This window comes from Glycine soja, chromosome 17 (assembly GCF_004193775.1).
Source record: "Glycine soja cultivar W05 chromosome 17, ASM419377v2, whole genome shotgun sequence".
Taxonomy (NCBI): domain Eukaryota; kingdom Viridiplantae; phylum Streptophyta; class Magnoliopsida; order Fabales; family Fabaceae; genus Glycine; species Glycine soja.
This window is the reverse complement of record NC_041018.1, coordinates 13101940-13122381: the sequence shown is the minus strand read 5'-3', so window position 1 is coordinate 13122381 and position 20442 is coordinate 13101940. Positions and strand designations below refer to the sequence as shown.

At 28.8% G+C, this 20442-nt stretch overlaps 2 protein-coding genes across 2 annotated transcripts; both read right to left on the bottom strand.

Moving 5' to 3' along the window:
* Window positions 1-8496: 8496 nt before the first annotated feature.
* On the bottom strand, window positions 8497-9305 carry LOC114393192. The gene has a single exon (XM_028354457.1). It carries the CDS (start codon window positions 9150-9152, stop codon window positions 8766-8768), a length of 387 nt encoding a protein of 128 aa, XP_028210258.1. The 5' UTR covers window positions 9153-9305; the 3' UTR covers window positions 8497-8765.
* A 3504-nt stretch (window positions 9306-12809) lies between these two features.
* On the bottom strand, window positions 12810-19108 carry LOC114391939 (AT-hook motif nuclear-localized protein 13-like). Its single transcript, XM_028352961.1, has 6 exons — window positions 18999-19108; window positions 18340-18836; window positions 18197-18249; window positions 16723-16854; window positions 13686-13847; window positions 12810-13533 (listed from the first exon to the last, which is right to left on the bottom strand). Exons 2-6 carry the CDS (start codon window positions 18800-18802, stop codon window positions 13246-13248), a joined length of 1098 nt encoding a protein of 365 aa, XP_028208762.1. The 5' UTR covers window positions 18803-18836; window positions 18999-19108; the 3' UTR covers window positions 12810-13245.
* Between the last annotated feature and the right edge of the window lie 1334 nt (window positions 19109-20442).

The window sequence follows — 20442 nt, the reverse complement described above, 5'->3', positions numbered from 1 at the left end:
CCCATTTCTCTTATGCAACTTTTTGTTTAGTTTTTTATTTCTTGAATATATTTTAAATATATTATGTAAAGTATCTTATGTATAATATATCAAATATATTTTTAAATCTATTTACATATACATTTTAAAATACATATAAAATGATTATTCTAGGTTTCTTTTACTGCATTCTAGGTTTATTTTTAACAAGTTAGATTATGAAATTTTTAAAGTTTGTTTAACTAAAAAATCAAAGTTTAAAATCATAAATATATTAAATTTTAATAAGCTTATAATAATAATAATAATATATTTATAAGATTTCTCATTTAGTTAGATACTTATTTGATTTCACATAAATAAGAGATAACAAGAGAAATTGAATTTTTTTATTATATAAATATTTAATATATCTTCTTATGATCAAATTGTTATTTAGAGAAACAAATTATATTATTTTTTATTAAAATAAATTAGATGAATACTGATAAATAATAAATATTTTTTCTTTATATTTTATTACTTTTTAATTTTTTTATTGGTTATGTGTAAGGAATGTGTTAAGTTTGTGTTCATCCAACAATATCTCTTACTTTTCAGCTAATTGTGATCAATATATAGTGCTTTCTGTTTAGCTTATAAAAAAAATAAGTTTTTTTTTAATTTTTATTGGTGTATATATCTTATAGTTTTTATAAAGTTAAGATGTTACAAGTGATATATTTAATTATGAACTTTGATCTAGTATTTCTTGGACTTTATAAATAAAAATTTTATTTATGAAAAAAAAAAGTATAGCAATATTTTTTATCATTAAAGTATAGCAATATTAACAAATATCAATTGCATTCTACAGAATTATTAAAATGCATAGTAAACATTGAAAGCAATCATGTAAAAGTTATTGGGTCCATACTAAATATAATATGTACAAGAATTGTGGGTACGTAGTGATGATATATAAATTAGAATTCGACCTTAATTACACTTTTTCATATTTTTTTTCATGATATATTATTTGAAATTTTGAATTTTAAGTTTTTTTTAAAAATCAATTAAGTCTCTGTATTTTTAAAAACAAAATCAATTCCCTTATCAATTTTATTCTATATAAAATTCTCAAATTTTATTTTTCTATTTAAAATCTTCACATACATACTAAATTGTTTTAAAGATTATTTTACTCCAAAGTAATCGATCACAACCTAAAATTTAATAATAAAAAAAATCTCAAACCTTATCTTCTTTAAATCCTAATTCAAGTATTTTTCTTAGAGTAAATTTCACTCCTTAGATTTCATGAAATTACACATTTTTCTTATTTTTTTTTACCCTTAAACTAACCCTTCAATTGTTTGAAAAATATTAGACTGACACTCCTTACACATTATATTCTCTTTAATTGTTTAAAAAAGATTACACTATATTTTCTTATAAGAAAGTTGTCTTAAATGTTAAAAAAGTAAAAATATGTGTAATTTTACAAAATTTCATGGTATTAGTATAATTTACTAATTATTTTACTTTTAATTTTTTAAAATTAGAATTACAGTATCACTTAATTAAATTCATCACAACTCTCAAAACACTTTGATAGAAACTAATAATTTGAGAATTTTAGATAAAAATATCGACAAAAGAGCTAAATTTGCTTGACGTTAACAGAAATAATCCTAGAATTTAATTATCTAGTGATGTTGTTCATGACATTTGTTTGTTATAAAAGAAATTATACAACTGTATATCGTTCAATCATATATCCGCTTACGTACTAACCCTAAATTAAATGTACAACAATTCATATAATAATCTATATAATATTAATTTTTGTGTTTATTTCTCTCCATGATTATGACATATAATAAATAATGTGTAAAAAGAGATAAACACAAAAAGTATTGTACAAACTGTTGTACAATTGTTATAGAAATAACATTTCTTCAAATTAAATGACCTGCGAAATTGATAAGGTATATTTAATTCTTTTGTAATTTTAATTACAATACTACTAATCATGGTAATATTGGCAATGGTGAAAAAATAGTTGCCTGTCATAGAGAAAATAATAATTGAAATTTCATGATGTATAAAAAAGAGAATAAGAATTTGGAAAAGATCGAGAGTCTTATTTTTCTAGCGGAAAGGAGGGTTCATACCATTAGATTGGTATGGGAAGCATGTGTGGAGAATTTAAGTCGTGAAGGTTATTTTGAGGTGTTTTGAATTGATATCAAGGTCGAAAATTGTAAGAGTAAATGTTTATGATTCCTTTATGTATGATTCAGCTTTAGAATATATTGATCAACTGCTAAGTTGGTTCAATTCTTTTTCGATTTATTGGCATTTCAAATTTCCAATAGGTGGTAGTAATCATATGTTTGTTATTGTCGATTAAAAAAAAATCATAAGCTTGTTATTGGTTCGTTGTATCTCAGGCTCTCCTCTCGGAGAAATAGGTATTTATTTTGTCTCTGGAGGCAAAGTAACGTTAATTATAACTTGGCGTTGAATAATATCAATATTTATCATTTAACTTTTCTTATAATGCCAAAAAAAAGTTCTTAAAAAGAATCATTTAGATTCAAATGACTTTTCTTTAGGGCAAACACTGAGGAGGGAAAAAGATCTCCTAAGTGGGATGATATATGTGTGCAACCCAAAGTACAAAGAGAGTTTAATTTGGGAGGTGTGTAACCCTAACTGGAGAAGGGGAGAGTTAGAGGATAATTAAGAAGCCTCTTTGGAGAAAATTTTGGAAGCTAGAATGATGATTCCATATAGTGTCCTATTTTTTATTTTTTTAAACCTCCAATACTCATGCAGTGCATGTCCTAAAAATTTGAATGGAAGTTCCTTTAGAAAAAAATAAACTAACATAATCTCAGCAATTGTTTTGGATGATGTTTAGATAGGATATATGAGGGTGAAACAACTTTTCCCTAAGCTGTTTCCAACAGGCAACAGTTATAAATTAAGTGTAAAAGACAAGCACAATTAAGAAGGGGTGGAATTATATTTTTTACAGCTAAAACCCAGTAATATTTTATGTTGGGATATTTTATGTTGAGATCTGGCAATTTTTGCCGCCCATTGGTTTTATCTAACTCAACAAGTTTGTCTCCATGGAACATACCGGTGGTCTAAATCCAAATCAAAAATAAAAAATAAAAAATGTTATGCCTGCAGATAATGCAATTCATGAGAATATTTAAGATGCCCCAAGACTAAGGTTGTATAAACTATAGCTATTACCTTATAAAATTGATATGGGTGTCTGGACTTTTCATATATAATCACAAAAGCACAAACCGAACATGTCTGTAACATCTAAGCCCGATATACATTTGATACCCAAAGGCCCAAACCCAGATGATGAAGGCCACTGGGTCTAAACCTAGAAGGGGAGTTCGAGCCCTATTTTCCTTCCACTCCTCCAAGGCTCCAACCCCTAACCCCCTCCTATATGTGATAAAACTTGAATGAATCTTTATTTTAATATCTACAATCATAGAATGTTTTTAATTTAGTTTTAGAAATTATTAAAAAAATTAAATAATCTCTTAATTTATGATTGTTAATCTATGTAACTAAGTTAGTCTCTTGTCATACTACAAAAAAAATAAAAGCATTACTGACAAAAATTTCATTATTATTGACAATTTTTACTATTAATATTAGTGTCACCAATATTTCAATGAGGAATTTTAAAAAATTACATGTATTTTTTGTCATTATTGTTAATTTTTTTAGATATTATATTAAATATCACCCTTAATTAACTAACGACGTCAAAAATGTTAATGTCTAATATTTATGTTGACTCATATGTGACATCTTGAGAAATCATTACTTTAAGAAAAAAATGATGACATTTTGAGAAATTATTACTTTAAGAGAAAAATGGTTATATATTGAGGGTATTAAAAGTTTTACATATTTATTTAATCATAATTCATTATTCATTATGTATGATAAGTTTATTAATTTTTAAAATAATTCAAAAAATTATTTGTGATTTGATAATAGTGTAAGACTATTTTATTATCACCGTATAAACATTAAACTCTTATTTTAATCTCTAAAATAATACATATAATCCATATTATTAAAATTTTAAAGTAGTTCATGAAATTAAACGTTGTTGTGTAAGTTAACTCAACTATCACCTTGTTAAACAGGTACGTGTGTTGTGTTCCACGTTTAATATACAGTTTTTTTAATCATTAAACACATGTCGTGAAATTGTTTAAGCTTAAATAATAATTCCGGGTTTGAGCCCTGATATTAAATAATTAAAGAGAAAATTTTGCATGTAATTTTATCCGACTCAAATAAAATCATTTCTAATAGAGAATAGAGAATTCATGTTTGTCTAGAAGGAAAAAAATACATTTTCAAATTTTTTTCACGTCAAATTTTAACTAAAAACAAAACTACAGTTTATTGCTTTCATCTTGCTGTTAGTACTTATAAGCCAAGAAATTATTTACTCTCCGATCACTCATCTGTGTAGCATACTGGCATGTCGCATTTGCAATGAGCTTTATGAAACTCAGTAAATAATTGAATTTTACAAGAGGTAGCCAATTATTTAATCTACAATATTGCTCATACTTTACGCTATAATATACTCTATAGACTGTACAAAAGTCCATATATAAGACCATAACATACTTCTTCGGTTACTAATTATAAAATATATATCATCTCAACGTTAAGAAAACTAATTATTACATCAAATATGTTAATTATTTATATTTTTATTCAAAAATTATTTTTTATCCTCTCAATATTTATTTATTTATTTTTATTAAAGTTTGGAGAAAGAATAATTAAGTAAGGATATATAATAAAAAAATCTTATAAAAAAAGATAAATAATTTTTTTAAAGTATTATAATTAGAGATGAAAGAAACAACATATTAGCTAACTCCGATTGCCATAGGCACGTTTTAAAGTTTCTAGGTTTCAATTAATAATCCACCGTACTGTGCATAGACAAGGATTACAGATTTACAGGGTAGAAAACTAGCTAGGAAGAACATTTATATATCAACGCCGGGGAATTAACTTCTTGATTTTCATAACATGATTTTATTACGCGCGTGATTCTGTGCTCAAATTGTTTGTTAAGTGATTGTAAGAGAAAATAGTTTTTAGTTAAAAGATATACCACTTAAACAAGCAACATATTGTTGGTAGAGTGAAACTCACTTCCTTGCGCAATGTCATAAATTCGAGTTGTTTGGAAAATGTAATTAAAAATAAAGATATCATTGAATGTGACTAAATAATTTTACAACACAAATGAGTCATTAGTAAAATACTTCCTTCTTTTTTAAATATAAATTGTTTAAAGTTGCTGTAGATATATTAAGAAAAATAATTATTTATTAAATTTCATAAAAAAATATGAATGATTTTCTTAATATCGATAGTTAATTAGAAATATCTTTAACACTTCATTTTTTTAAAAAGAGATTTGATTGATGAGATTTTGTATAATACTTATAAGATCAATGAGATTTAAATATTTCTTCTTATAACTTATTTGATCCCATAAGTGAGACTACCATCCCATAACATGTTGTTACCAAAAGTAAAACTCTTTATTTCTTCAAGAGAATCTCCTAATTGTTTCGGAGCAACTAGAAAGAGATTTTTTTAACTAGAAAGAATTTAGTTCAAATATAAGATACTTATCCAGAAGTTTTTGCAACTCGATCATGTATGATGGAATCATCAAAGATTTTATTTTTTCAAACTCTGTATGTAACTCACTATAGACTCGAGAAACAAAGAGAAGATGTGTACGAACGAGATATCCAACAACAAGAAGGAAAAGAATTGAATAGAAGAACTCCTAAACATTTAGCGATCTCAGATGTGTCAATATTAATAGTAACTCATTATTTTGATGAATAATTTCTTGAAATAGAAGAAGATTATGTAATATATCTGATTCCATATCTCACTTATCAAATTCCATTGTCGAAGACACAATGGAATGTGACGAATTCACCATAATATATGTGATCCATGCATAATATCATGAAAAATGGATACAAATTTTTTGCTACTTAGTATTGACAATAGGTTTGAAAAAGTATCTAAAAATATGAAATTTAGATATTTGTACCCTATCAATGTAAGGAACCATGGTATATATGTTTGGAATAGATTCCATTTTGAGAGAATTGAAAAAACACTATCTTGTTGAAAGGTTTTATACATCAGTCCTTTCTCAAGGCATTTTTTTAGCAAAAAATTATGATTTATTTTGTATTCAAAATATACAACAATAATAAATAGAGAAAAAAAAATCTAAATATACATTTTTGAAATAACAAAATTTTTCTTTAATAGTGTGAAGACTCTATGTATATTCACACTAAGATTGACTTAAATTTGTCAACAGTTTTGACAAAGCGGAACAAAAAAAACTTAAAATATTGGGGCTCTGAGAGAATAAAAAGAATAGTGATAAGTGTGTATTTCAATAGGCAGTCTACGGCCAGCACGCATAGAAAACCCCTTTTCGTGATAAACTGAAAAAACTCACGGTATATCCTCTATTGTTTCTATCTAATAGTTATTTAAAATTTTAAACCAATATTTTTTTGTTTATAATTATGTGCTAACTATTAGTATATTTAAATTTAAAAACAAATTTTTTCTATCTATCAGCTATTAACATATTTAAATTTAAAACAAGATCCTTTTTTGTTTCTATTTGCTAGCTATTAGTATATTTAAATTTAAAAACAAAATCTCTTTTTGTTTCTATCTACAAGCGATTAGCATATTTAATTTTAAAACATTTTGTTTCTACGTGTTAGCTATTAGCTTTGACAAAGTCCAAAACTTGACTTGTGCTTTCGATTTCCAAACGTAAACGTGAAGTCCTTCATATTTCACACATGAAATGATCACCGAGCGTCCATTTTTGTTTTGCACTAAAACATTTCAATTATGTTTATATTATTTATAATTTCAGTGCTAACAAAAATATAATAATATTTCACTTAAAAAATTAATTAATCATTTGATCATAATAAATTCTCTAATTTAATACATTAATCCAATTAATATATTAATTAAGACAGACGTTAATAATACTCTTCGACGTTCAAATAGCATGAAATAATATTTATCACTTATAAGAAACAAATAAGAAAAATAATGTAACATTGTCTTCCATCATTTACAACTTTGAATTAATTCTAGAGTATGATATTTATATCAAACTCAAATAAGTTAATAAATTTATTCAGTGAATGACTTAAAAAAACTCATTTCTTTATTTATTTAATTATTTTGGTCAATGTCTTAATCTTATTATAAAGCTCAAAACTCATTACTTGGATTCCATCTTGATTAGTCATTAACTCTATAAATATTTAGTTATATCCAATGTTTATTCAACTAATGCTCTAAAGCATTAGATGTCCGAAATTAAAATGCAACAAACGTGTTAATTACTATGACAATCTTAGGTCAAAGAAAATTTTACACTTCTTCAGAAATTCCTATTGACAGTTTAAGATAATATTATCTATTAGAAAATCTCAATTAAGTGAGTTCAATGATCACATCTCTATGCGCATCATCTATATATGTAAATTAATAAATAAGATATATTAATATTCATCCAATGAACATTATCACATATACATTGAGCTATCTCGATTATGAATGTCTTATTCATAATAATTCTATGATCAAGAACAACTTTAAATTAAAATTACAAGAGACTTGTTTCTCATTTAGTCATTTTCATAATCTCTATTATGATAACAAATCTTTAATTTTAATTAAGGATCTTATCAAGTTAACTATTTTTTATCAAACAATATAAAAAATGATAAAAAAAACAATAATACTTTATTATTAGAATTATAATTGATTACATGATGTATTAGATCTTAGGCATACACAATTATTCTCAACAAATATACTCTTTCATCTCTACTTAAATAGTATTCTTATTCATTTACTCTCACTACACAGAATTCTCATTAATAATAATAAATTTATATACAAATTTGATGGATTAAGATACTTAACTCCATTGTATCTGTTGCCACTTGTGAAAAAATAAGTGATTTTTGGAATTAATTAATGATATAAATGCATGAATAAATACTAGTGACTTAAGAAAAATAATTTATAATAATTAGAAAGACAGTTGTATTAATGTATGAAATATTGATATTGAGAGTAATTTTAGGGAAAAAAATATTTAATGTAGTATTAATTTTATAAAAATGACTTATATTGTAGAACAAATTTTATTCTCTACTCTATAACACAAACTTTGAACAAAGATGTCCCCAGCACTGCTTTGAACAGGTCAATACTAATTAATGATGAGAGAATCTATAATCAATATTTAGTGATTAGTCCTTAGTTAGTTCATTGGTTGCTGGTAGGGATGGAAACAAACAAGTTCTTCTAAATTATCGGAGCGATGAAAATTATGAAGCATATGGCCAGTTAATATTAAAAAAGAAAACCGAAGAAAAAATCATACTTACGACGGAAACAGAAAGTAACATAGTACAAAGATAGGGATGAAATGAAAATGGTTGTCATTACAAAGAAAGAATAACCATCTTATATACTACGTGCTATATTGGTCTGTACTCTGTATTAATAGAAATAATACAAGAATTTAAGGAACTAGAACCCTACTCTTAACAATGAAACTGAAATTAGTAAAACATGGTATATATATAGTTTGCTATGTTAAATTACGACTCATCAAACTTACAATGTTATGATGATCATATATCCTGAGCGTAGAAGTCAATAATCTCCTTCAAATTAAGCTCGAACAAAGAAGAACAATCATTGTGCATGAGCCACAACATGTGCTCGAACAAAATGGCATCCACATCGACAAAGACCACCTTACTAGGTTGATGGAGATTATTATGATGATGATCCTTGTTGTTGTCCTCTTGATCCTCCTCCAGCTGCTTCCTCATGGACGTGTCCATCAAAACCCGAAAAGGGTTCTCTTGTAATATGAAAGGGTCCACCAGGAACACCCTATTCTCTTTTCCGACCACCACGGTCACAGGGCTGTCACATTCTTTGTCCTTCGTTAGGGGCCTGTACCCCATGGAGCGTCTTCGGATCAATGATAATGGCATGACCAAGCAATTCATAGAAAGAGCAAGTATAGATTATGTGATATTGGTAAGAATTGAAGTGAAGGAGTGAGATTGAAGATCAAAATATGTTTCTGGGATGGTGTGGAACTTTAAGACTAACATTTATATGTGTATGTGGTGGTTGAAGCTAGGAAGGGGCCATAGTAGAAATTGTCCAAACGTTGACCTAGCACTAGTCACTATAGAGGGAGCCAAGTTTTTTTTTTTTTTTTGACCCGGATTTACTATCATCAAGTGTGGATATATATATATAAAGGTTAAGAGAATTAGTAAATAAACATTTGGCCATAAAAACAAAACTCTCATAAAGTGTTTTTTTGTCTAAATTAAAATATTTTTTATTAAAAATAAATCTGATTGAATTAGATAAAATTATTTATTATGTGTGATAAAATTCTTTATTTAAGTATTTATTATTATTATATATTCTGTACTTAACACACATTAGTTATCCAATTATCCAATTGCTTGATGGCTGATGAAGTGTTCTATTATTGAAGGATTTTGATTTTCTTAAAAAATCAGAACGATTTTACACCGTGAATAGATCAAAATTAATTTGTTCCCTGGAAATTAAAGTAATGATGGTGTCACTTTAATTTGGTAAGGGAAGCGCATGGTTGAGTGGCGCGTGGTTTATTTTATTGATTGTAAAACGTCATACGTCAGCGTCTGGTCTGCTAACGCAGCAAGTGGTTGAGGTGTGACTTTGTTTGGGGCAGTGGCGCGTGTTTTTTGCGACTTAGTCCATACGCTCGACTGCAACACGCAAGTTGCAACGTCTCATTCACAACACAACAAACATCATGCTTTTAAATAAATAATAAATAATGGATGTAAAAAAGCCACTTCATAAATCACATCTGACAACCAAATTCACCTTTCAAAATTCCAAATACAATTTATCATCTGCCAGTAAATTTTAAATTAATACCTTAAAGAGAGCAATATTATGACTTTTGAATTGAAAGTTATAATATTTTTTTTATTCAAGTCGTAAAAAAATTTATAACTTTTTTTAATACAACTTTAAAATTATAAGAATTTTTTACGATTTTAAAGTTTTTTTTTATTGAAGTTGTAATGAATTTAGGATTTTAATATTTTTTGCAGGTATATTTCTTTAAAAAAATTAACTAATTTTTTAATTTAATTATTTAATAAAAAATGTGTTTTATTTTTTAGTTTCATTTAATATTTTCTATATTTTTATATGGTTTTATTTAATATATTTTTTATATCTGATATTTTCTATATTTTTTATATGGTTTTATTTAATATTTTTTAATTTTTGGTATATTATTTTATTTAATATATTTTCTATGTTTAACTTTTTCTATATCTTTTTTATATAATTTTATTTAATATTTTTTATTTTTTTTATTGTTTTAAAAAAATAATGCAAAAGACTTAAATTTAAATAAAAAAATTAAAATGTACTACATGTTCGATTAACAAAAATATTAATAGTGGGATGATGTCCCACAACGAGTTTTTTTGGATACGCGTCAAAGTTTTTCATTTTGTTGCGCTATATTTGTTGGTAGTTGTTGTTATTTTGTTCTATGACCTCTTCTTTCTCTTGTTTAGGATGACCAAATTGTTTGTTGTTGTTGAGGAATATTATCACCACCATGATTGTCATCATCATCATTGTTTATATTATTGTTATCATCATCTTCCCCCTCATCCTCATGACTCATGTCATGCATTTGAATAGGTAATGATGGATAATAACAAGAGCTCGATGGTGGTGGATTGCATGCAGATGGTAGAGTATTGATAGTGGCACCAAATCTTTATGAGAGTCCTTCAAAAACATTTGAGATAAAAGGAACTTAAAATGAGTATTGAGGGATATATGATGAGAACTCCGATATTTGAAAACTTTGCTTACATCCTTGAGGCATATATCTAGAGAAGACCCATTGATTGATAAATAGATTGTGCATGTGCTTCTTACAATTTAAATTGTAATGACTTTGTTGACCCTGCATACAAGTTGGAAGACATTTACAAAGTTTATCAGCATCATTTTCATTTGCTTGGAAGCGAAGATAAATGATCTCAATATTTGGGTCCATATTTTATGTCTAATCCTTCGAAGCCATGAAACACGACAAGAATACCAACTACTACTCGTATACATAATGAGATGGACAAACCAAATTCCAAATAAGCCTAAGAAAATGCTCGTTATGTGAAATTGAAGGACATAATAAATCGTATTAACTATCCATATAAACAATTTGATGACTAATAATGTTTCTATTTTTTAATTTTATGCTTATAATTAATTTGTATTGTTCATTTTATATTAATGTATTATGTTGTTTTTATTTTAACAACTACTTTTATTATTAAATTATTTTTCTGTTGTTAATATTAAAATAATTTATAAAATAAAACTAATTAATACTATTGTATTAAATTATTAATTTATTCAATGATAAATATAAAAATTAATTAAAAAATTTGCAAAAAATTAATATTATTTGATACAAAATTATTAATTTACTTAATCATAATTGTAAAAATTAATTAATTTTTTTTAAAAAAACTAATGTTGTTTCATAAATTATAAGTTAATATTATTTGTTAATATTAGTAACAAAATATTTTAATATTTTTGTTAAGTAAATATGTAATACATTTTAATATTTTATTTTAAATTGAAGTCTTTTGCATTGTTTTTTAGTTTACAAAACAAATAATAATCTATAATATTAGTAAAAAATAAAGAAAATATATTAAATAAAACAATATAAAAATATAGAAAATATAAAAATGTATAGAAAATATTAAATAAAACTAAAAAATAAAGCATACATTTATTTATTAAATAATTAAAATAAAAAAATTACAATTTTTTTAAAAAAAACATACATGCAAAAATGTTGAAGTCATAAATTCATTTATGAATTCAATAAAAAAAATTATGTTTTACGACTTTAAAGTCCTTAAAAAAAATTATTACGACTTTAAAGTTGTATTAAAAAAAATTGAAGTCGTAAAATTGTTTATGACTTCAATATAAAAAAAAAGTCATAACCCCTTTTATAACTTTAACTTTCAGTTTAGAAGTTATCACATCCCTTACAACTTACCCCCTTCCGATTATTAATTTAAAATTTACCCCCAAATGATAAATTAAAAAAAACTGCCCCTATTTGGTCGTTTGGCCGTGGCAGCTAATTTTTGTTGGATATTGACATCATTACTCCCATTTTATACCTCTCTTTAAGGTTCAGCTTAGATTAATTAAACTCCCTTTAAAACGAGACGGAGAAACTTGTAATGAAAATATGTATGCATTGTTACATTTAACGTGTTTAAAAGAAGCCTAACGCATTTAATTTGATGCTTTCTTGTTTTGATAAAAATGAGGATTGAGTATAATAACTGCTTAAGATGGCATAGAATTGTTCATGCTTAAAGAGATGGAGAAGAATTGTTCTTCATTTAAAGTGCAAGTATTTATGGGACAATGGAACGTGCATGATTGAAATTTTATAATGAATGAATACGCTGCTCAGATGATAGGAACATTAATGAATGCATGAGGAATCAAATCTGTGGTAAACTCGGAATTAAATAAACAATGGATCTTGTTGACTAAGGACACAGGTAAAGGAATTGAAAGATGAAAGATTTTATTAGAAATTATATTAGAGCATATATTTAAAAACTATAGGAGAATGTATTTGTACGCATCCAAATAAAAACATTTACTTTTTTTACTGATTAGCATTTGTCATAAACAATAAAGCACGATGCATGGAGGAAAGCACATTCTGATTCTGCTATATGCTACTGCGGAGTGCAGACAGCAATCTTCAAAATGACAGAATTCGGATAATTGGCACCATATCTTTGGCTATCATCACTAGAAATGTTACGATTATAATTAAAAGGAGAAGGAAAAAAAAACTAATAATCAACTGAAGAACTTTAACCTTAAGATAGACTGTTCTAAAGTCAGTCTCAAAAATGCAGTTAGCATTTTAGAATTGACCTCTAGCCACTACTTTGAACAGGCATCATGCTAAATACGCAGTTTCTGCACTGTTAATCCGAAATCACACCTTCACTGATGAGATTGGCCAGCCCATAGTGGATGATGGTACATGGGCATATTATGAACGGGCTGGCTAGCATTATTATAGAGTCCATGTCCAGGCCCTGGCCCCCTACAAAATGGACTATGATCCTGTTCCTCAGAGGATTCAGTTGAAGGCCCTTGAGAGGTAGGACTATTTGGGGTCATGGGTGCACCAAAGGTTAGCATTTGGGGTGGTGGTGCAGAAGAAGACCCAGATTTCAGGGCACTTGAGCTCGACTTTTTCGCAAACGCAATAAAGCTACCCACAATGACCTATCAATGATTGAAAAAATAGTAACAAAAATAAAGCATCAAAGTTTCAACAATCCTATTATGCATAAAAGCCCCAATAGTATGCTCAAGATATTATATACACAATCAAAATCAACAATCGACATAAATTCTATACTATTTGAAAGCAATACCTGTACAGTTGATGCTGCAGTTAGCGTTCCAGCGACTCCACCACCCAAAACACGTCCATCAGACCCTGCAAGAGTTACATTCAAAGTGCATGTTCTGCTACGATCACCGTTATTTTCAGATTGCTGCAAAGAACCTGATAAAGATATAATCTCAAAGCGGCCCTGCAATGTAAATTAACATCACATGAAGAGAATGAACCAAAAGAGTGATATATTTAATTATATACTCATCCACTAGTGTCAAGTAATAACATTGCCATTTCACTAATATGTATAAAATTAAAACATAAAACAAGACATAGTTCCTGTGTAGAAGAAACCCATCAAATATTATTTAGTGACATTTTAAATGCCTTAATTGTACAACCAACAACAACATGCCAATTTCAGAAAAGGTTTGGAAAGAAAATGTTACACATACCATGGTACTTAAAACGAGTAAACCATAAAATCTGAACATTCACATGAAAGGAACTTTTAACCCAAACTATTGTTATGAAGTAGTATCTTATATAATGTGGACACTCTAGCAGCTTATATGAGAACACAACTTGTATAGAACTATGAAAATTCTTTTATAATTTTATCCAACGAAAAAATTACTTAAGTTGCTTTAACTCAACTAATTTTGGACTATCAAGCACTGATTCGACACGGACATGGAGACAACACATGTCTGTGTATATATAACACAACATTTAAAAAACAAAATTGTTAAAACTTTACAGTTTTCATATAATAATGATCCTCACAAATAGAATACTAAGAAACATACCTCTTAATAGTTAAAACAACTAGTTAAGTCCTATGGAAACGAGCCTCACAAAAAAATGTTATGCCTTGCATTATTTATAATATATGTTGACTCTCTTTTTTATGATAGGAGTGTCTAGTTAGCCAAGAATAGGTGTCGGCTTGCTCTCTTGACTCGTGCTCCAGCTGTGTCGGAGAGGTGTCCAAGTTGTATCCAAGGTATCTAAGTGAAAAAAATGTTTGTTAATTTCGACATGGTTGACACTTGAGAGGTGTCCAGTTCAACACGTGTCGAAGGCGTGCATGACAAGTGTCGTGTCTGATAAGTGTCTGACACGCCAACACGTTTCACAAAGATGTCAGTGCTTCCCAAGAAACATTGACACCTTTGTTTGTGGAACGTGTCAAAGACTTAAATGACATGATACTTGTCATACACACCTTCAACATGTGCCAACACAATTCAACTGGGTCACAATTAAAAAAAAAAATTTCAACTCAGACACCTCTTTGACACAACTTGGACACCTCTCCAACACATTTTGAGCACTAGTCATGAGAGTGAGTTGGCACATATTGTTGGCTAAACACTTCCTAGAAACTCCTATCATAAAAATAAAAAGTCAACTTATAAATATTGCAAGGCACATAACATTTATTATTAAGAGATATGTTTCCTAGTATTTTATCTGAGGGTCATTATTATATGAAATTTATAAAGCTTAACAATTTTGTTTTTAGAATATTGTGTGTGTGTGTGTAAGCGGTATCCATGTTTCAGTTGGTGCTTCATAGGATATAACAATGCTTAATGATTGGGTTATTTGATATCCAAAACCTATCAGCAGGAAGTAATTATGATGCTGTGTTTGTATTCCCGTTCAATCACATTGAACTTGAATCCAATGAGATAAGCATTCAAGTTCAAAGTGCATTTGAAAGTGTAATTGACTTAAACCAAACACACAGTCAGGTGTGGGATGAATATGAGACTGGCAGGAAATGGAGACAGAGAGGCTATGCACTGAAAGACACAAATGCAACAAATATAAGCACTTCCAATTCTGCAGATCCTTGCCCAGAAGGGCCAAATTACCTTGACAGTATCCCTATTACACTAAGGCATGCTCATCATAACTAAGATCCAGTTCTATAAGAGTATACAGTACTCTAAGTATGTTTTACTTAATGTAGTTAGGAGTTTAGTCTGTTAGCTGTGTCAACTAACTTCTTAACTACATTAAGTAAAATACACCTAGAGTACTGTATACTCTTACAAGTTCCATCCACAACAATAGAAACAGAATTCCAAAGCACCTTTTCCCAGATCAAATTAGGATTTGAAAAAATATTAAAAAAGAGAGACAACCATTTCATAATGTAGATTTGCAAATTGTACTCATCTAATAAAGCAGGTATCCCAAAAACCTTTAATATGTACTATTGTGCATATCTAGTTTGAAAATAATGATCTAACACTACTTTCATCATCAGAAAGGTTAAGAACCCCTAAAATTACTCATATATAATAATCACTGAGATTAGTCCCTAAAAAAATTGAAATACATTTAAAGAAATGACAAAACAATAATCATTGCAAGACTTCCTTTCAAAATGGATAGGTTACAAGTACAACCAAAAGCAATAACTCCAGGCGGCATATATCTTTCCAACAATTTTCAAATTAATATATTTTTTACCACTGTTCATCCTTACATTTGAAGCGGAATGGTAAGAGTTTAGGCAATATGTAAATTCACTTGGCCTTATCTGTCAACAACGATTCTGAAAGTGAACTTACTTGAAAGGTTACACACTTACATTTATCAATTTGAAATTGATTGTCTAATATCTATATTAGACTATAGAAAATAGTTGCTTGATAAATTGTTAATAATAATATAAAAAAAAAAATGCAATGAATAGATTTAGTCAAATACATGTGAAATAAATAAACCATTTCCAGCTGCCATCTCAGCAAGTACAAGATTTTCCCATTTCAATAGAAGAAGAAAAAACAAAAACAAAGAAAAAAAAATAAACAGCCCTCCAAATAATTAAATAAGTGATTGTGTTATTTGTGCTATATTTCACTTACTAAAGCATAGTTATGTTTGTAGTTGAAAGTATGAAGTAAATAATAATGCCTTTAGTTTCATGTTCTCAATTGACATGCATGTTAAGCAAACACATATTACCAGATCATTTCCAATACAGCATAAACAAAACTGAATATAATGGATAACTAGATATTAACTAGATTCCATATGAATATAGAAAGTACCTCGTAGGTAGCAATACCACCAGACATTGCAGGCTGTCGAAGGGTAACATTACCGATTGCACCAATAGCAGAAAGAATACAAACTGTCCGAGGCCCTTGCTGAGAAAAGGCCATTATTTTTGCTGTGATGTCCTACAAACAACAGAAGCATACTAGTGAGAAGGATTTGTAACAATAGTAATCCACTCAAACCCTGCCAATAGAAACTTCAAAAAAGAATTGTTTAGAACCTCAAAAAGAAAAGTACATATAAAATCACACACACCAAATATTATGGTTCCACAACAAAATAGTGACTCACTAAAGAAACCCAATTTAGTTTCAGTTTGAAAACCATATAAGAGAAAGCTAACAAGAGAAACTTGACAATGAAGAGAAAGGTAGATCAGTACTTAATTAACCCTTTCCCTTTTGAGTGAGACAAAATATTCAATATACAATTATTTACAAACTCCATGCAATGATGTATGTAAGTAACCAGAAACTATGACAAATAAGTACACCTCATAAATTCTCAAATTGATTACACGAGATACCCAAAATGCATTCACACTTCACAGCAACAATAATAAAAGAATTTTGATGAACTCAAATACAACAGCATTGAACAAGCAATTGATATCAACCTCCCATGCAACAAAGGCAAGCTTTTTTAGCCACAGAAAAATAAACAAAGCAACATTAAAATTTAAAAAAAAAATCACATTCCTTGTCTAGATAAAGGTCTCATTTAACACTCAATTTGAGGATTATCTGTATGCAGTATGACTAGTTCCACAATGCTGTTTCATCACCAGAAAGGTTAAGAACCACTAAAATTATCTCATACAGCAATAGCACCAAAATCATTCACCAAAAAGATACAAATACATTAAAAAGAATAACAAAACAATAATAACTGCAAGGCTCTCTCTCTCAAAATAGATATAGATATAGGCCACAATCAAAAGCAATTACCCCACCTCACAGTTCAAAACTTTAAAGCTTTTTAAAAATGAGGCTTTATATCCCTTACAAAAAAACAAAGGGAAATAGTATTACAAAATAATTATAAGTTAAATTTCTATCTACTGTCAATGTAAAAAATTTACGTAGTCAACCAACCTGAAATCATGCTAAGTATGACTTTTAAGATAGTTTTCATAAAAGATCCTAAACTTCGCATACATGTCTATTTGTAATTAGATTAGATTAGATGACCATATAAAAACCTTTTAGGTTTGAGTGCATAGACTATTTTATTTCCGTAGAATTCTTCATTTTTTGGGGTACAAGAAAAGTTCAAGTTGAGTTGAGTGAAGAGTGAAAACTCTCCCAATCCCAACCAAGAATGAAAAGTGCAAACCATCAACATCCAAGCCAGAAAAAAAAAACACCAACAAACAAATGCAAAAGCCACATAATACAAACAAGCAAACATTGCATTGTAGGAAACACTAGTTATTTTTACTTAGCATAATAATTATAGCATTACCTCGCCAGACTCCACCATGATCACGTGGGGAGTGAATCCAACCCCACCAGCACCTGAAACATCAACAAAAAAAAAAAAAATCACAATCAGTTTCATTCAAACAAAAAAACAAAACACAAAAAAAAAACAAGAACAAGAACTACCAAGGGCATCAAGCTGTTTCTTCCCAGACCCGGGCGGCCTTCCGCGGTGCTTCTTCGCCGGAGCATCGGCAGACGCCGTGCCGGCCGAATCGCCGGCGCTTCCGCCTCCGGCGGCTGCGGAGGCGGGCGGCGAGGTATGGGTGGGAGCGAGGCCGAGGGCAATGCTACCGTCCGGCGAGTATTTGCGGGGCCGCCCGCGCTTCTTCTTGGCGAGGGAGCAGGGCTTCATCGGCGAGGAGGAGCCGTCATATGCGGCGGAGGCGGGGAAGGGCTCCGACGAGGGCGGAGGCTGATGCTGTTGCGGCGGAGGAACGGCGCCAAAGGGGAATCGCGCGGTGGCGGGGGCCAGCATGGCGGCGGCGGAGGAGGAGGAGGAATTAGGGCCGAGGTTGGTGGAACCGTAGGATGTAGGGCCCACCATCATGGTGGGCGGCGGTGGGCGGGGCGTCTCGCGTACGTCCATTGCGTCGGATCACGCGGCGAATGAGCGTTTGTCTCTAACGATCGGTGAATTGAATGAAAAATGAAATGATTGATGAAAGAAAAGAGAAGAGAATAGAGAGAGAGAGAGAGAGAGAGTTTTGACACTACTATAACTACTGCTACTACTGTGTATGTGTGAGAGTGTGAATTCAAAGACCGAGGAACAAAAAGCGCACCTGACTTTGATACGGAAAGAGTGAGGTAATGAAACTAAGAAAGGGGGGAAAAGTGTACACAGAGAACAGAGGGGGGTAGTAGTAGTAAAGACCAAAGATAAATTAATTTTATGGGGGGTATTTATAGTAGTAGTAAAGATAAATTATTATATGAGGGGTATTTATAGTAGTAGTAAAGATAAATTATTATATGAGGGGTATTTATGGTATACAAACAGACAAATAACCTCACCTTTCAACACTAGTTTCCTTGATGCATGCCGGGGAAAGGAATGAATAATCTCTCTTTGAATAAACTGCTGCAAATATTTAATACCCTCAATAAAAAATATTAAAAATACTATTTTTTTTTACAATCTCTTTATTACATGCTTTTAATATTTCACATCTTTAGGTGAATAACTGCTCAAAAAATTAAATACCCTCAATAAAAATACTATTTTCTTATGCCATCTCTTTATTACATGCTTTTAATATTTTGTCTTTAGTTGAATAACTGCTAAAAAAATTAAATATCCTCAATAAAAATATTATTTTTTTGCAATCTCTTTATTACATGTTTTTAACATCTTATATTTATTAAATATTCTCACTGTTATCTTAAATATACTTTTAATTATTTTTCTTATTCTTATTTGGACATAGTACAACGCACCTCATGGTCAAAAAAGTTTTTCTCTTCTTCTTAAATATGTTTAACTTTGGTGAAAAATAATTAAATTTTATTTTGAGTCCTGATAAATTCTTTCATTATTTTGAATTTTCTTGTATTAAAACTTTTTTTCAAACACAAATATCTCTCTTTTTCTTAATTTACTCTCTATATCTTTATTTCTGAACTGATTTTCAATTGTTACTTTAAAAAATGTTGTCAATAGTTAGAAAGCAATCTTGTATCACAATTTAAATCATCCATTATAAATTTAAATTATAATGTATATATTCAAAAATATTTATTTTGTATAAATTATCATTATATAAATGTACTAGCTTGATTAAAATGAAAAAAATGGGATTTTTTTAGAAAAAAAAATATATCTCACTTTTCTATTCAAAATTTCTTTATTTTCTCTAAATTATACAGATCAAATTAATTTTGGATTATAAATTTCTGCAATATTGTTGGACAAATTTAACACCATGTATTGACAAAAATATTATTTTAATTTCATATTATATTTTTAATGTTATAAATAGTATTTATTATTTTTACTAATAAGTACTAGTATACATCTAAAAATAATTTTATAAATGAACTTTTTGCAATGTTGTTTTTATCCAAATTAATTTTGAGTGAAGTTATGTTTAGAGAATCTAATATAACCTTAGTGGGAGAGTGAGGGGTGAGGTATAGACTGACATACAAAGATAGTTAGTTGTTCTCCTTTCCTAATACTTTTTGGAAGTTTTGTGTCTAATATAACCTTACGTGTGTTGCTTGTTG